The 16,283-nt window shown below is 42.7% G+C and overlaps 1 protein-coding gene across 6 annotated transcripts in view; it reads right to left on the bottom strand.

Annotated features, from left to right (window-relative positions):
• Positions 1-2,288: 2,288 nt before the first annotated feature.
• The window catches only part of ZNF131 (zinc finger protein 131), a 30,406-nt gene continuing 16,411 nt past the window's right edge, over positions 2,289-16,283 (bottom strand). For 4 of the 6 annotated variants that reach the window (XM_066240575.1, XM_066240555.1, XM_066240586.1 and 1 more), the window contains exons 5-7: positions 10,633-11,315; positions 4,196-4,326; positions 2,289-3,595 (exon numbers count right to left, since the gene is read on the bottom strand). In XM_066240575.1, the coding sequence (XP_066096672.1) occupies positions 2,909-3,595; positions 4,196-4,326; positions 10,633-11,315 (1,501 nt within the window). In that variant the 3' untranslated portion in view covers positions 2,289-2,908. Of the gene's footprint in view, positions 3,596-4,195; positions 4,327-10,632; positions 11,316-16,283 lie in introns of those variants that run through there. The other 2 variants (XM_066240598.1, XM_066240607.1) reach the window with 2 other exon arrangements.

The raw sequence follows: 16,283 nt of genomic DNA, 5'->3' as shown, positions 1-16,283 counted from the left end.
AGATTTCTTGGTTTTAAATGCATTGGCATCAGGGTTTAGTTTTTCTTTGAGCCTCAGATGGTAGGTGTGGTATAATAAAAAATATTTGGGCTTGGTCCCTGGCACTGAGCTCCTAAAAACCCTTGGAATTTCCCGAGTGATTGGTCATTTTTATTCATAAGAAGCCCCTTTGGACCAAACCTGAGTTGATGTTAACAAGGTGAGTTTTGGCCTCTGTTGCCAGGGGAACCAATCACATTAGAGGGTTAGAAAGGTCAGCCCTGCTCCAAGAGGGGCAGGTTAGTTGAATAAACAACAGGCAATCATTTAATCATTAATTTAATGAAACTAGTGAAGGTCAAGGAAGCTTCCAGGTTGGGGAAGATATTCACATGCTGGGAGGGCCAGGGCCAAGAACCAGGGGAGGCTCTGCCCACCTCTGCCCACAATCGCCCCTTGCTGTGTGCCTCTTGCTTCTAGCTTCTATTATAATATGTACATTTCCCTGAGCTCTTGAGTCATTCTGGTGAATTACTGAACCTGAGGGTGAGAACCCCAACTTTGTAGCTGGCCAAGCATAAGTGCAGCTATCTTGGGGGGTCTAATGTGGGGGCAGTCCTATGATCACAACTTGTGGAATCTGTGCTAACACAACAGTGTCTGAAGCGATGTGATGGACACCCAGCTGGTGTTGGGGAATCGAACTGCTGTTGGAAGGATGGGAGCCGAAAGAGGCTCCATCAGTCTCCAGTGCACTTCGGGGTCCCGTGAACACCGATGCCTGGCATCCTCCCACCCGGTTGGCACATGGCAGACCCAGCTAAAAACCTCCATACAAGTCAGATGGAAGGAAGAAAATATCCCAGTTCAGTAATGGAAGTTTCTACCAGTTGTTTTATGTAAAATGCTTTGCAAACAGCAAGTCAACGCGAGGTTCATCACCAGTGGGCAACTTTCCTCCCCCTTCTGCCATTTGGCATTTGGGGAACACTGATCCAGCTACCTTTTGGGGAAAGTAAAATCAACTCTATCTGCCCCTGAAACTCACCTTAAAAGGCCTCGCCAAATCTTAAAACTCAAATGGTCATTTTAACACTTGATTGGGCCTTTATCCTGATCTTCTACCTTGTGGTCAGAGCGCTGAAAGATGGTTTAAAAATAAACCTTGTTTCATACCTTGGCTTCGGGGCACAGTGTGAGCTATTTTCAGCATTGAAAATTCACTGGTAATTTGTGTACTGGAGACCAGTATCAGTCTGGAATTTTTTAAAACTACAACTCAGAAACACGGACAGCCTAAGACAAACTGAAAATTCAATGTGACATAATTTAATGCTTTCATCAGTACTTCCTGACTTCAAATATAAACACAATGTCCTATTCATCATGCTCTCTCTAAATCTGGGACTTCTCCAATGTGGGAAGCCATTCTCTTCAATGTGCTTTATAAATGCGATACATTTAATATCAGGATTACCAAAGGGGAATAAGTTGATCTTTTAAATTTAACATATTAATAAGTAGAGAAAGTTACTTTAAAAATAGGCTGTTGTGCCCACTGTTTACTAACTGTAAATATTAACCTCTTCCTTTCTTTTGAACTGGTTTTTGGGGATGGAGGTGTATTCTGAGAATTTCATACCTCGATCCACATATGTGTCTTGTTAATATTGGTGCATAAAGTCCTGTAATACAGATGAGCAAACATCTCTGACTTCAGAGCAATTTCCACAGTAGTAATTAAAAAAGAGAGAGTCATGAACATAATTTTAAAGTTTACTTTAAAAATGTAAATATCTCCCAATATTTAACAGGTCAAGAAAATAGCATATTGGTTTATTTTATGTGGTTGTTATATTTTATTTTCCAAGTAATACTGATTAAAAATATTTACACACCTACTTTTAAGTCCACAGTTTAGCACTCTTATTGGTATGGCTTTAAAAGTTATAGCACAAGATCTTTACATTAAGGATTGGGGGGGGGGGATTCATTCAAAACAAAGCCTGATATATTATATACATGTTTGTCTCTGTACTTTATTTTAAATACATTAATTTTTAAATGATGCCCATCTTTTTTATCTGGTGGTAAAATACTAGTGCAATTTTTCATCAAAATAAAGTTTACCACAGATATAAATGAATTTTCCCAATTGAAAATGGCCCTTCAGCTGCCATTAAATGAAATTTCTCAACCTAACCAAAGTGAAAAAGAACTGGTAGTTGTCATTGTAAGCAAAAATATAAAGGACTATATAGCATCATCTACATCGCTCCTTACAGCACAAACTTTGAAAGAACCAGAGATGCTTTATAGTAGTTGGTTTTGAAAAGGCACGTGGGTGTGGAATTTTTTTTTTTACATTCTGAAGGCTTTGCCACCACCACTCTGTTTCTGTTGCAGAGATGACATCTGTGACCATCAGGGTAGACAAGAATGTTGTTCAAACTAAAGAACGCCAGAAGCCAAAATGTAACTGCACAGGAACAAAGGACTTTTCTTCATGCAGTCTGTTTCCTACATATTCAACTCTCTAACATGCATTAGAATACATACGCCTGTATTCTAATGATTTTATGTTTGATTTTACAACATGGAAAAACTTTGAGGGAGAACACAACCTGGGAGAGAGAAGGGAGAGAACCCTCACCACAATGAAAAGAGATACATTCGTACCCAACTATGTAAGAATATTATCCATTTAAGTTTCCAGAAATAGACTTCTCAGAACTTTCCATTCACTTATGGGGAACCTCCCTTAGCTGTGGCATTAAGTGGGAGGAAATCAGTTTGTTTCAACAAAAACAGTTCAGCACAAGAAAGTTTAACTTTGGTCCACTTGTCTGTTAGTTCAAGGACAGTCACACTGCCCAACATCAGTTCAAACACCCAACCCATAAATGTCAGGACATGTTCACGTGTGATTTCATTCTAGAACCGGCAGCACAGGTGCTCTGTTCTCGTTCCCTGCACTCTCAGCCTGAGGACTCCCTGCTGGCTTGGTCTCTAAGCCCTCAGCATCTTCGTGATCTTCTCTGGCAGCCTCAGCCGCGTCTCCTTGGCTCGGCTCCCTCTCCTGGTTCATGATGGCAGGGGTCACTTGATCCAAGCCTGCTTCTACAAGCTCCGTGTGCACTTCCAGGGGCACCTGATTGACCCGTTCCACATGCAGCTCCTCCACATGGACTTCAGTACCTTCTTCAGTCTGAATGCGCCCCACTTCTAGATAACTCACCTGCACCTGCTCCGGAAGCTCACCCATGTGTGACTCGTGCACTTGGCTGTCCTGGAGCAGATCTGGGTGCACCTGTTCCACAGTCACCTGGGCCGAGTCCACCTGAACCTGAAGCAGTGGTAACACATGTACCTTCCCAACTTGTTCTATAATAGTCATGGAGGTCACGGGTTCGGTCTGCACACGTGTTTCCACTGAAAGAACTTCTTCGGTTACTAGACGCTCAGAAATATTATGAATATCACTGAGATGCCTTCTTAGTTCATTTCCTTGCATAAACCACAAGTCACATAAAGTACAATGGTTGGGTTTGTCTCCAGTGTGTATTACCAAGTGATCTTTGAACTGGTCCCAGCTGTTAAACACACTATTGCAGACCTGAAATGGCCAAACATGTGTGTCAACAATACTTACATTCAAGCTAAAGGAAACACGAATTCAGTGACAAAGAATTAAAAGATTTTTCTGAAAATGTTATTGAAGATATCTGCAATATAATCTGGTCCAAGGAATTTCATAATGCTTTTATTTGGTCTTTCAGCTGATATAGCTAACAAAATAAATGTATTTTGGGAAACATTTTAGTACTGCCTTCACTGTTTACATGTCACATAAATTCTAAGAATATAAAGTAACAATATCTCTCCCATAATAAATTTAGAAGCATACATTATTCCGGATAAATACACACTAATCATGGGAGAACCAATTCCAGCTGGTCTACCTTTCCCTGCTCACTCCTGCAGAGTTGCAGACTCCCTGTTACTTAGAACAGAATTTATTGAGAGTGCTGTCACCTTGGGTTAGGTAAAAAACACAATGATAATCCCCCTTATAAAATCAAGACAATGATGTTCTTTGCTCTCATTTCTTCCCAGACCGTCAGCTCTGCATCTCTGCTCCTGCCTGTGACTCTCCACGTTTGAGGGTTTCAAACACAGACTCCCTTCTTCTCAGGATAGACAACACCACACGTACCTGACATTCGTAAAGCTTCTTCCTTCCCTTTTTTGCCCCCACTCCAGTTTGGCATGCGGTCAGGTGACATTTGAGGGTGCTATTTCTGGCAAAGCGTTCATGACAATTTGGACATTCAAAAGGTTTTTCACCTATTAGAATAGAAAAAATTATACTGACAAACTAAGAAAAACTAAAAAAGCAACTAAAAATGGATTCTTTTCATAAAATTTGGATCTAAGTTCTGTTCCACAGTTTTACATTTCTTAAAAAAATTGTATATTTTCACTTAAAAACTAAGACCAAGCTCTATTTCAGAGAAACGCAGCCCTGTCCAGCCCACCGGGATTTCTGAGCTCTTACTGTGTGCCAGACTGTGCTATGTGATGAAGACGAAGAAACTGTCCTTGTTTTCAGAAGCTTCGTATCGCAGGCCAGGGTACTTCATGAAGGTGAAAGGCATGAGAATATGCTAACGTCTTGCCCTGCAGAAGGCCTACTACAGACAGGAAGGCAGGGACAATGTCCCGCAGACACACAGAGAAGTGACCGACACTACCTGGGATGGAATGAGAGAAGGACAGGAAGGAAGAACACTTCTAGGCAGAGGCACAGAAGCAGCGCGGGGTGAGTGAAGAAGGAGGTAGCAGTGACAACTCCCAGAGCTCTGGCTTAGAATATCAACCAGAATAAGAACACAGAAGTCCTAGGAGTTTGAGGTGGGGATGCTGGGAAAGACCGGAAGTTCAGTTTTGTGTCCACTGAGTTCCAGGTCCTCAGAGCCAAGGGGAAAAAAAGCCCAGGAGATAGCTGGAGAGACAAATCAGGAGGGTGGACTGATAGACCCGAGTGACCTTAGGTGGTAATAAAGACCTTTGAGATAGATAAAACTCTCAGTGTGTTATGTGATAACAGAATCCAGGACAGAACCCAATGAAATACCAAGATGAAACAGCCTGTGGATGAGGCAGAAAGGACACGGAAACAGAACCATGTAGAAGAAAATAACAGAGTGAATTTAAAGCCAGTGCAGGGAGATGAGGGTAACACACAGTGCCACGCTGACCAGCAAAGTCAGGCCGGGTTACAGGGGCTGTAACACTCCAGGAAGAGCAGTGTGAGTGCTGCGATGAAACCAGAGCCAGACTACGGGGGGAAGAGGGACAGTGAGGGAGAGGCAAGTCAATGACAAGTCAGCAAAGAAATTCTTCCAAGAGGGCTGGGAAGTAAAAAGAAGTGGCTAGAAGGGGCAAGTCCCTGTGAGGCTCTTTGAGCCGGCAGAGTCCCGGGTCATCTGTTTGCTGAGGAGAAAGGAGCCAGTGGACAGGGAGAGCAGGCACAGTAATGACAGACGGAACACAGCCTTGGAGGAGACATTAAGTTGCAGGATCCAGAATTCAGCTCTTAAAAATTCAATTACTTCAACATGTACACAAAGATAGATGTACAAGTATACTTACTGCTGCAGAGTCTGCAACAGCAAAAGACCAGGAACAACCTAAGTATGTACCAACAGCAGTGAAGTTAATTATCATGCACTCATACGCTGAAATGCCATGCAGGCACAGATTCATAAATGCTTCATGTGGTAAAAAGATAAATGAAACAGCATAGCACTATAACTGCACATGCCTGTCTCTCTGGTTACCCGAAAATGCAAAGACTGTATCTGGAAGGATAAGTAAGAAAATGATGGCAGTTGTGACTTCTGGAGAGATCTGCCGAAGTAGGAAAGAGATTCCCTTTACGTTGTGCATCATCTGAGCTTTCACTATTTAAAAAATTAGTCTAATAAGCCCAGTAAAATCTAAAACTAGTAACAGATTAATTACATTTTAGCTGTGTGGAAAACAGTCTTCAAAGTGCTTTTATTATTTTCGCTTGTTTGTAACAACCCTGTAAAGTAGTTATCGCTCCCCTTAGTGGCACAGACAAGGAGAGGACCAAAGATAAAGCAACCGCTCAAGTTGCTCGTGCTGGCAAATGTCAGAACCGGAGCAGGACTGATTCTGATTTGCAGACCCACATTCTTTTGACGACTGCACTCTACTTCTCTGGGAAACCAGGAAACAATGATTTAAAAACCTCATTAAAGGTCTCCTTTAGGTTCCCCTTCACACTGGTGTCCCACAGGTGTATCTGTCTGATGTCTCCCCCACCCCCACCCCCGCCCCCGCCCTGAAGTTCTGACCCTTCTATATCTTTCTTTCTAGGTGAATAACCTCCAATAACAGAGTCACCCTCACTCCCAAATCGCACCAATCACCGAAGCCTGTTGATCCTGCCTACTTGCTACATTTCCAGCCCCTTTCCATTATTGCTGCCTTGACTCAGCCCCTCATTCTCGTTTACTCCAAAAGCTTCCTAATTAGACCTAGGTGTCACCCATTCCAACCTATCCTGCCCGTCATCTCTCCAATACAGAAATCTAAACCCATTTATAGCACTTATGAAAGTACCTACATGATTTTAGCCTCACCTCCCATTACTTCCTCTCTGTCTCTTTAACCTCACACTAGTAGATCATCCTGACACATCCTAATCATCCTAAGTGCCTGCCTGCCACATGGTCAGCTGTCCTAACCATTCAGCTGAATCTCTTGGCTTCCCTCTACTTGGGCCCAATCCTGGAGCCATAACCACCTAGCAGTGATCAGAGTGAGTTGCTCCCTCCCTCTCCTCCATGCCTATGTGTGCTTCATTTCCTATGCCTGGAATGCTTATCTCCTGGTCCTCTGGGAGTCATCATAGGGTAAGCCTCTAGGAAGCTACCCTTGTCTCTTCCAGCATAAACAAAGAGCCCAGGCAGGCATTCCCATAAAACCAGCATGTCGCCAGTCACACTGGGATTGTGCCTTGAAAGCAGGGACTCTAAAATTTCTTTATTTCCGTGACCACATAGGTTGGCATTATTACTATTTTCCAAATGGAAACAAAATAATTAAAGGACAAGTAGCCAAAAAGTTACAAGTCAAGCCATAGAGTACAGTGCATGCTTTAAGAATATACAAGAAACCAAATCACTAAACTAAATAAAAGCAAAATATGAAACTGAAGGGGTGCATCATGTATGTTTTGAGGTTAGGAAACAGAAAAAGAATTGTTTCCTTATTTTTACACTTAGTTTGTTATAAGAGAAAAAACGATTCATCCTTTATTAACATGAATACAATTTAAAACTATGATACTCCTGAATTTACTATCTCAGTGATCATATCTGCAACTATTTTGTCACTGATATTCTGTGTAACAATTGAGATTAAAAAGATAACACTCAGTTTGCTTTACATGCTTGTAAAACTGTTCCTCCGAAGTTTATCTGGTTCTAGAATTTGTAATCACCACTTAAGTTGATTAAGTTAATTATCTCACATCATTTTGAAAGAAAAGACAAAGACATTCAGTAAGGTCCCTTAGCTCTGTATTCTACTCTTCTATCCAAAATACAAAGCGCAGGGCTTGGGAAGCACATTTTAATAACTTCCAAAAGTGGTCTGTATTATCTAATTTTCAAATAGGTAAGTCACTAGGTTGTTTTTGGTAAAAGAAACAATTGCTTCTACTTTCACACTGCTGGGAAACAATTTACTAAATGATTATCTGTTCAGTTACTGGAAACTATTATCAAAATGTACCAGTTACCAAGTAACATTTATGTACTAATTTAATGAGTTTCTGGTATGTCAAACCTTTTGCTAAATGACTTCAGCTACCACACAAATGTTCATCAATAGACCATTAATATAGATGAGTATTTGTTTTTCAAGGACCTATAATTATAGGCAGTTTCCAAATATACAATAGGTATATACATATGTTTGCAACTATGAAAGCAATGACCCCCAAATTTTCATAAATACCCATTAGTTACCTAAATTATACCTTCAAACCTTTTATCTCAGACAAAGAAGCTAAAGAAGTTCATCACCACCAAACCATTATTACATGAAATGTTAAAGGGATTTCTTTAAGAAGAAAAAAATAACATAAATAATAAAATGGTAATAACTACATACCTATCAACAATCACTTTAAGTATAAATGGATTAAAGGCACCAATCAAAAGACACAGGGTAGCTGAATGGATTAAAAATCAAGACCTCCATAAATGCTGTCTACAAGAGACCCCGTCCGATTGAAAACACATACAGAATGAAAGTAAAGGAACAGAAAAGATACTTCATGCAAATGAAAATGAATAAAAAAAGCCAAGGTAGCACTACTTATACCAGAGAAAATAGACTTAAACAAAGTAAGAGACAGGGAAGGACATTACACAATGATAAAGGGAACAATTCAAGAGGACGTAACCACTATAAACAGACATGCATTCTACACAGGAGCACCCTAATATATAAAGCAAATCTTGATGGACATAAAGGGAGAAATCGAAAGTATTACAGTAATAGTAAGGGATTTTAACACTCAGTGATATTAATGAATAGATCTTCCAGACAGAAATCAACAAAAAAATACCAGCTATAAACAACGCATTAGATCGGATGGATTTGATATTTTTAGAGCAGGGGTTGGGAACCTTTTTGGCTGAGAGAGCCATGAACGCCACATATTTTAAAATGTAATTCTGTGAGAGCCATACAACGATCTGTGTATGTTAGGCATTATCCAGTAAAAATTTGGTGTTGCGGAGGACAGCTGTGATTGGCTCTAGCCACCTGCAACCATGAACATGAGTGGTAGGAAATGAATGGATTGTAATACATGAGGATGTTTTATATTTTTAAAGTTATTATTATTTTTATTAAAGATTTCTCTGCGAGCCAGATGCAGCCATCAAAAGAGCCACATCTGACCCGTTTTAGAGCATTTTACCCCAAAGCTTACGATATATTCTTTTCAAGTACTCATGAAATCAGCATTATTCACAACAGTTGAGCCATGGAAGCAACCTAAGTGCTCATCAATGGACAACTGGATAAAAAAGCTGTGGTCCAGATATACAATGCAGTATTACTTGGCCATAAAAAAGAATAAAATCTTACCATTTGCAACAGCATGGATAAACCTAGAGGATATTATACTAAATGAAATGAAGTCAGACAGAGAAAGACAAACACCATATGATTTAACTCATTCATGGAATCTAAAGAACAAAATAAACAAAACAGAGAATCACAAAGAAAACAAGCTGATGGTTGCCAGATGGGACTGAGTTTAGGGGTTTAGGGGACTGAATGAAAAGGTTGCAAAGTATATTTTGGTAGTTACAAAACAGTCCCAGGGATGTAAAATAAACACAGAGAATATAGGCAATGATACTGTAATAACTATGTATGGTGTCGGGTGGGTACCAGGACCTACTGAGGGGGATCCAGTTTGTCAATTATGTAAATGCCTAAACACTATGCTATACACTTGGAACTAATATAAAGTAATGCTGAATGTCAACTGTAACTGAAAGAGAAAACAGTACTTCTTAAATCCATCCTGAGCCTGAGGTATGAGATTCCCTTGCTATTTGCATATTTATTCAGTCCCTGAGTAGTAATTCTAAGAAGCTGAACAGTGAAGGATACATTTGAATCTATCTGGTTTCTCAGTTTCAAGTGTGTAGTGAATAACAGTGAAGTATCTATAAAAAAATTTCACCCAAAGTTCTACAAACTCCAGCATCAAAGCGAAAGAGTGAACAGTGGGAGACAGCTAATAGTCCAAACGGCTCTAGCCTTCACACAGAAGGACTTGCAAACAAATGTCAACATATGACACTTAGCACACTGTAGCAACTGCTCTCCCCCAACCTGTTACAGCGGGTTTAGGGACTCTCCAAGACTCAAGTCCCTGGTGGGAGCAGACACACACAGGGAATCTGACGGGGAAAGAACAGGCACAGGTGATGGACACAGGACTGTCAGGGCCACAGCAGACTCTCTGGGGCACCTCCCTCAGGTCTGGTGGTTCCCAGGGTGCAGACCTTCCCCTTCCCATCCCCTGCTTGACCAGCGACCTGACATGTCTGCCCACGGAGAGGTGGGAGGGAGAAGGACACAGACTCTCTACCCATCTGCCAGGCCAAATCAGATAACCAAATGGTCGCAAAGGCACCAACACCCAGGACTGCTTCTAGAGGTACTCATCTAGGTACTGAGTTAACATAGACAGGAAATGTAAAAATAGTAATAGTGAAGTTTCACTATAATGAAATTTTCATAATTTATGACCTTTAAGAATTAATCACAAACTATACATACTTCTTTTAAAAATAAAAAAATTGGCAAGGTGCAAGAGTGCTGATTCCTTTCAGTCGATATCGATTTTGCTTCTGAGACACCAATATTTTAAACGAATGCTATAAAAGCAATGTGTACTCAGTCTGCACATTTGAAAATACAGGCACTGGTTTCTGTGGTAGTGATAAAAAAAGGATTTAGACATTTAGAGTGGAAGTGATTTGGAAAAAATACACTTTTACCATAAGGTATGTGTTAATTAATTACCTGTGTGTTTTCGAAGATGTTCTTTAAAATGTCCAAAGTGGTCAAACTGTTTGTCACAGTACTGACAGATGTGGATTTTTTTCCCCGTTCTTTGCTTCTTGCTGGCCCCACCCTCCTCAAGGTGGTAGCAGCTGAGGTGCTGTTTCCACGCGCTCTCCCGGAGATACCTTTTATTGCATATTTCACACTTGAAACTCTCAGTGGAGTGTGATTTCATGTGTTCCTTAAAATGGTAAAACAATTTAAATGAACGGTTACATTTCTCACAATGGAACAAGTCCTTCACATGTGACAGCTGAAGTTCCACAATTTCAATACCTTCTACCTGTTTGCTTGTGGGGTCAGGGGCGCAGCCTTCTTCCTTAATTTGCCCTTTCCTGTCGCCTTGGCGGTACTTGCTGGTAATGTCCGCCAGCAGCGCCAGGGCGGAATCGTCCGAGGAGCCTGCGCTCTGAATGTACTTTATGGCCGGCTTGGCAGAAGCCATATCCTCGAATGTCTCGATGCTTTCGTCCTCCACTTCAATGGTGCCTTCGGCGATTTCCACCTCAATCTCAACGGGCTCCGATTCCACTGACGGCAACGACTCTGTGATCACATTTGAAGTTTCTGCAATCTTTCTTTTCTTTGCCTCACTTTTTCCTGTGGTATTTTCCTCTACTGGAGCTGAGTTTTCTTTGTTCCTGAAATATATAATGTATGAATTTAAAAATCAGTAACATCAATCAAAATCCTAGTACGGTAGGTTTTTTGGAAAAAACTGATAAGCAGGTAATAAATTTCTATGCAGAGGCAGAAAACAAGACTGGAAGGCTGATATGAACTGATTCCAAGACTCACTATGAAGCAAGTCAATTCAGGCATGCCCTACTAGTCAAAGGTCACACAGGAAGATAACAGAACCACACTTCTTTAGCCAACTGACTTCTGAAAAAACATCCCAAGGTAATTTAATGAAGAAAATATCATCTATTACCAGTGGTGCCCTGAATAACTGGTATCTATATGGGAAAATAAACCTTAACTCTTATCCTTACATCACATATACACAAACTCAAAATGGATCACAAACTTAAATCTAAAAACCAAAACTTCTACAAGAAAGCAGGAGAAAAATCTTTGTAACATTGGGTTAGTGAAAGACTTCTTAAACAGCACACGAAAAGGAAAAACCTCAATAGCAAACACTGGTAAAATGAATTTCATGAAAATTACCTGTATCCTTTAAAATACATGGTTAACATAAAGGCAAGTCACAGACCAGAGAAAATAACTGCAAACTATTTGTCCAAGGTATTGTATAGAGAATATAAAAAGAATTCTCACAATTTATTAAACTCAGGAAGAGAAGATCACTGTTGGGAGACGACCCCTCACAAGTGTCTTGTGTTTCTCCACACACCTTACAAACTCAAGGCTTTGGTTCTGGACTATCTGTTCAAGAACGTCTGCCGCGGAGCCGACTGTGTGGGAAGACAGAGACAGTGGCCCCTCTGGAGCAGAGGAAAGCTTAGCTTCCAGTATAGTAACATCCCCCTCTGGGACAAAGGTCAGGCAGGTTTGCTGAGGGCCCATTGTGAAAGATTTGGGTTTCCTAAGCTAATGATTCTTGAGCCATAATGTAAACCAACCACACCCACAGCACCACCTGTGTCACTCCTGTGGGACTTGGGGAGAAGGGGAACGGCACAAATATAAAACTCATACTGCCTGCCATGCAGAGTAATCAAGTCCTGTCTTTCTAGTCCTGGCTGAGTAGTTCATTCAGTTAAGAGTGTCATCCTGATAAATCAAGGCTGTGGGTTCGATCCCCAGTCAGGGCACATACAAAAATCAACCACTGAATGCATAGATAAGTGGGACAACAAAGTGATGCTTCTCTCTCTCTAAAAATCAATAAATAAAAATTAAAGTCCATTCTTTCTGACCTACAAGCCACACCTTCTATCAGCACCCATGAGACTGCAGCAGAATAACTTGCTGGTTCGTAGTTGGGTAAAATCTAAAATCCCTCACAGCTCTTGCCACGTTCTGGCAACAAAGACAGGATGCTGAAGAAGATAAGGCTTCCTGGGACAGGGAGGATGAGGCTCCAGAGAGGAGCCGATGGGACTGAAGGGAGTCCATCATAGCTGGCCTCAAACATGCTGAACCAAATGTACAGCCTCTATTTAACTGCCTATGGCTGAGATGAACTGTGTCCCCCAGAACAGAATGTTGAAGTCCTGATCCCTGTGAATGTGACCTGATTTTGAAGTCTTCGCAGGTATAATTAAGATGAGGTGACTCTACTAAAGTGGGCCCTACTCTAATACAGCCGTGCCGTATGGGGAGAAGGACATTTGGACACACAGAGGAGAAAGCTGTATGAAAACAGGGAAGACAGCAATGTGAAGGTGTAGGCAGAGATTGGAGTCAGGCTGCCACAAGCCAGAAAACCCCAGGACTACCAGAAACTATAAGAGGCAAGAAAGACTCCCCAGCCCCTAGAGGCTTTTGAGGGAACACAGCCCTGCCCACAGCTTTAGGAGCTCCAGCCTCCAGAGTTGTGAGGCAGTCAGCTCCTGTTTCGTAAGGAGTCAGGCAGCTGGTGGTCCTTTGTCCAGGCAGAGCCCCAGAAAACTAACACACCTGTCAGTGAGGAGCTGGCAAGGTGGCTGCAGAACGAGTGCAAAGCAGAAAGTTCAGGGACAGCTGCTGGCCCAGTGCCCCAGATGTCACACTCTGCAGAGCTGTGGCGGATGGCGGATGGGGGAGGACTTCCTTGCTAATCCCCATCTTAACAACTAATACTAAGATTCACGGGGGGGGGGGGGGGGGTAAGGGAGTGAGAACAGAAGAATCTGCCCCTTTACAGACAAGTTACTACTGTGAAGTCCACCTAAAGCCAGTGAGACAAGAGAAGCTCCCAACGCTGTAACAGAAAGCACCCGAGTCCACATGGAGGTGCGTGGACAAGGTAATGCTTGTTAAGGAAGACCAGTGACACCTGGGCCACCTCAGGGCTCAGCCCTTCTGCAGTCTGTCATGTCTGCCTTAGACCCATCCAGAGAAGACTGTGAAAGTCTGAGTGTTTGCAGTGGGTCCCAGCTGCCTGACAGGTTTTGGTGCTCTTGGGGAAACAAACTCCTACGTGAAGCATTAACTAGTAAGAGCTTTCCTGCCCAACTCGGTTGACAACACTGATGAGGACAAGTCATTGGGGAATGAGAAAATAATCCCAAACAATATAAATTCCTGTGATTGGGCCTGCTGAAAAACCCTGTAACCTTTATCTTAATCCAGGCAAAAGCAAAAGATGTTACCATGACAATGGGGCAGCAAATGTCCAGAATTAAGGTACACTGTTTAAAAAGGCTACCACTGTGCAGGTCAAGTCTGAGTTAACAAAAGACAGACCTCATGGCCCCAACTGTAAAGCAATGTGGACAGGGCTACTGATCACGGGGTACCCAAACCTGAGGTGGACAGTGTCAGTAAGGATGGCCACACTGCGGACACAGGGCCCTGGCTGGGCTGAAAGCACTGGAGGTGTGTGGTTGTGCAACACGCAGCTCCTGCACAACTGAAACCAAGCATACATGCCTGCTTCCTGGCAGAGTCACTGTCTCCCTCCAGATTGCTCTCTCTTCTATCCACCTTCCCATCCCCTCTACCCTGACCTCTCCTGCTGGGAGGAAGACAGTGAAGGGGTGGAGTGGAGGTGTCCCTGTTCCCGTGGGTACACAGAAGGCACCATACACCTAGCCCAGTACACCGATGAAAACTCAGGAATGGGAGGGACTCAAACTTTCATGGCTCTATTAGATTCAGGTGTTTGCCCATCCCAGCTGGGTCCATGGACAGGAGATGCCTGCATTTAAAATCCGATGTGGTCTGGGCAAAGTTCATAGCAGCAAAAAGCTGTCCTGACCCTGTGGAGGGGTGTTCTCCATGCTACTGTTGCCTTGACATCTGAACGTACAACAGGATTTGCACTTCCCCATCCCGAGGTTACCATGGCTGGGTCACCCCAACTGGGAAGAGCCACGTGTAAAAAGAGCTGCTGGAACAAACCTCCTGCCACCTGGCACTAGCTGGGTGAGGACAAGACACAAGCGTTCTATCTCGTGTGCTGTCTGAAGTTTACATCTACTGATGCCAGCCGGTGGCCAGGCAAGCCGGAAGTTTCCCTCTCAAAGGCACTGAATGCAGTGTGGCCTCACCTCTCCCTGCAAGGACTACTCCTAAAGCCCTACACATTCAGGGGCCTGCTCAGCAAGGGAAGTTTCTTGGGGCTACACAGGTGGATCTACAACACTCAATCCCCATAGCAGTAAAAGAAAAATGACCATTCTTCACCTGCTCCCTACCAAAAATGAAGTAGCAGCATAAGACGTTAGGGTACCGAAGACAGTGTATGCTTCCCTTGAGCATTCTACTTTCTTCTTTATGTCAGCTCACCTGCAAATCACCAAACAATTGGCTGCACTGGAAGCCCTCCATCAAGCCGTGGATCGTAATCCCAATAATTCCTCTGAGCTACAAGTGTCTAAGACAGCTACTTCTACAATTAAGAGTTTCTGGCTAAAGGAGGCACCTCACTCAAAGGTAGTCCTCCTTGGGTTTCAGACTTGTCAGTTCCCTGACACAGCTACAAGGTCCACTCCCTTTGACAAGCATGGATCCTCCTGTTGTTGGGCTCTTGCTGAAACTGATGCCTGATGGGGGCTCTGAGGTTTTCTGGCCTGATACTGCTATTTGGGAGTGTGTCAACTAAGACTTCAGGACTAGCAAGGCAAGATGCACCCAAGTCTCACTTGTCAAACAGAAATATTATAATCATGAAGGCAGTCAGCCTCTTGGCTTGACATGAAAAAGTGGTGGCACCCTTACTCTGTTGTCCAAAAAAAGCTACTAGATTGATGGGGTTTCTGATTTACTGCCAGTTAGCTAAGCTGAGGGCCGTTGCCAATGTTCAGCCTTGGCACCAACTCTGCGAGACCACAGTGGATGTACTTGCCCTGAGCAGAAGGCAGAGCTCAGGGCTGGCTGTCTCAGAGCTCTGGACAACACTCTCCACAGTGAGCCTTACTTTACTGAGTTGAGCTGTTGCCAATGGCCCAGATGTTTGGAAGACTTGGAAATCTTGGCAGATTAATGAATCCATCTTTTGGGCCACAACTATGGAAAGAAATAACACCTGCTGATCAAACTATCTGATCACTGATTTAGAGGCCCACGTAAGGGCCTGTTCCCTAATGAGACCCATTGGAATCAAGCTGCTTCTCAAGCCCGCACAGCCCAGATTTCCATCACTGACACCTTCAGCCAACACTGTTCTGAACACGGTGACACATCTGCCACCACATAATGAGCAGGCTCAAGTTATGAGATGGGTGATTATACTCAGCTGACATTCAGGTGCTTATAATAGGGCAGAATGAACTGACTACTCTCGTTCAGTCCCTCCAAAACCAAGGCCAGTGGTCGGCAACTCATTAGTCAACAGAGCCAAATATCAACAGTACAACGATAGAAATTTCTTTTGAGAGCCAAAATTTTTAAACTTAAACTATATAGGTATTCCTTTTTTTTTTTTTTTTTTTTTTTTTACGGGGACAGAGAGAGAGTCAGAGAGAGAGATAGATAGGAACAGACAGGAACAGAGA

Source organism: Saccopteryx bilineata, chromosome 1 (genome assembly GCF_036850765.1).
Source record: "Saccopteryx bilineata isolate mSacBil1 chromosome 1, mSacBil1_pri_phased_curated, whole genome shotgun sequence".
In the NCBI taxonomy this organism is placed as follows: domain Eukaryota; kingdom Metazoa; phylum Chordata; class Mammalia; order Chiroptera; family Emballonuridae; genus Saccopteryx; species Saccopteryx bilineata.
The sequence above is the reverse complement of the archived record's forward strand: the minus strand, read 5'-3'. Positions and strand labels throughout refer to the sequence as shown.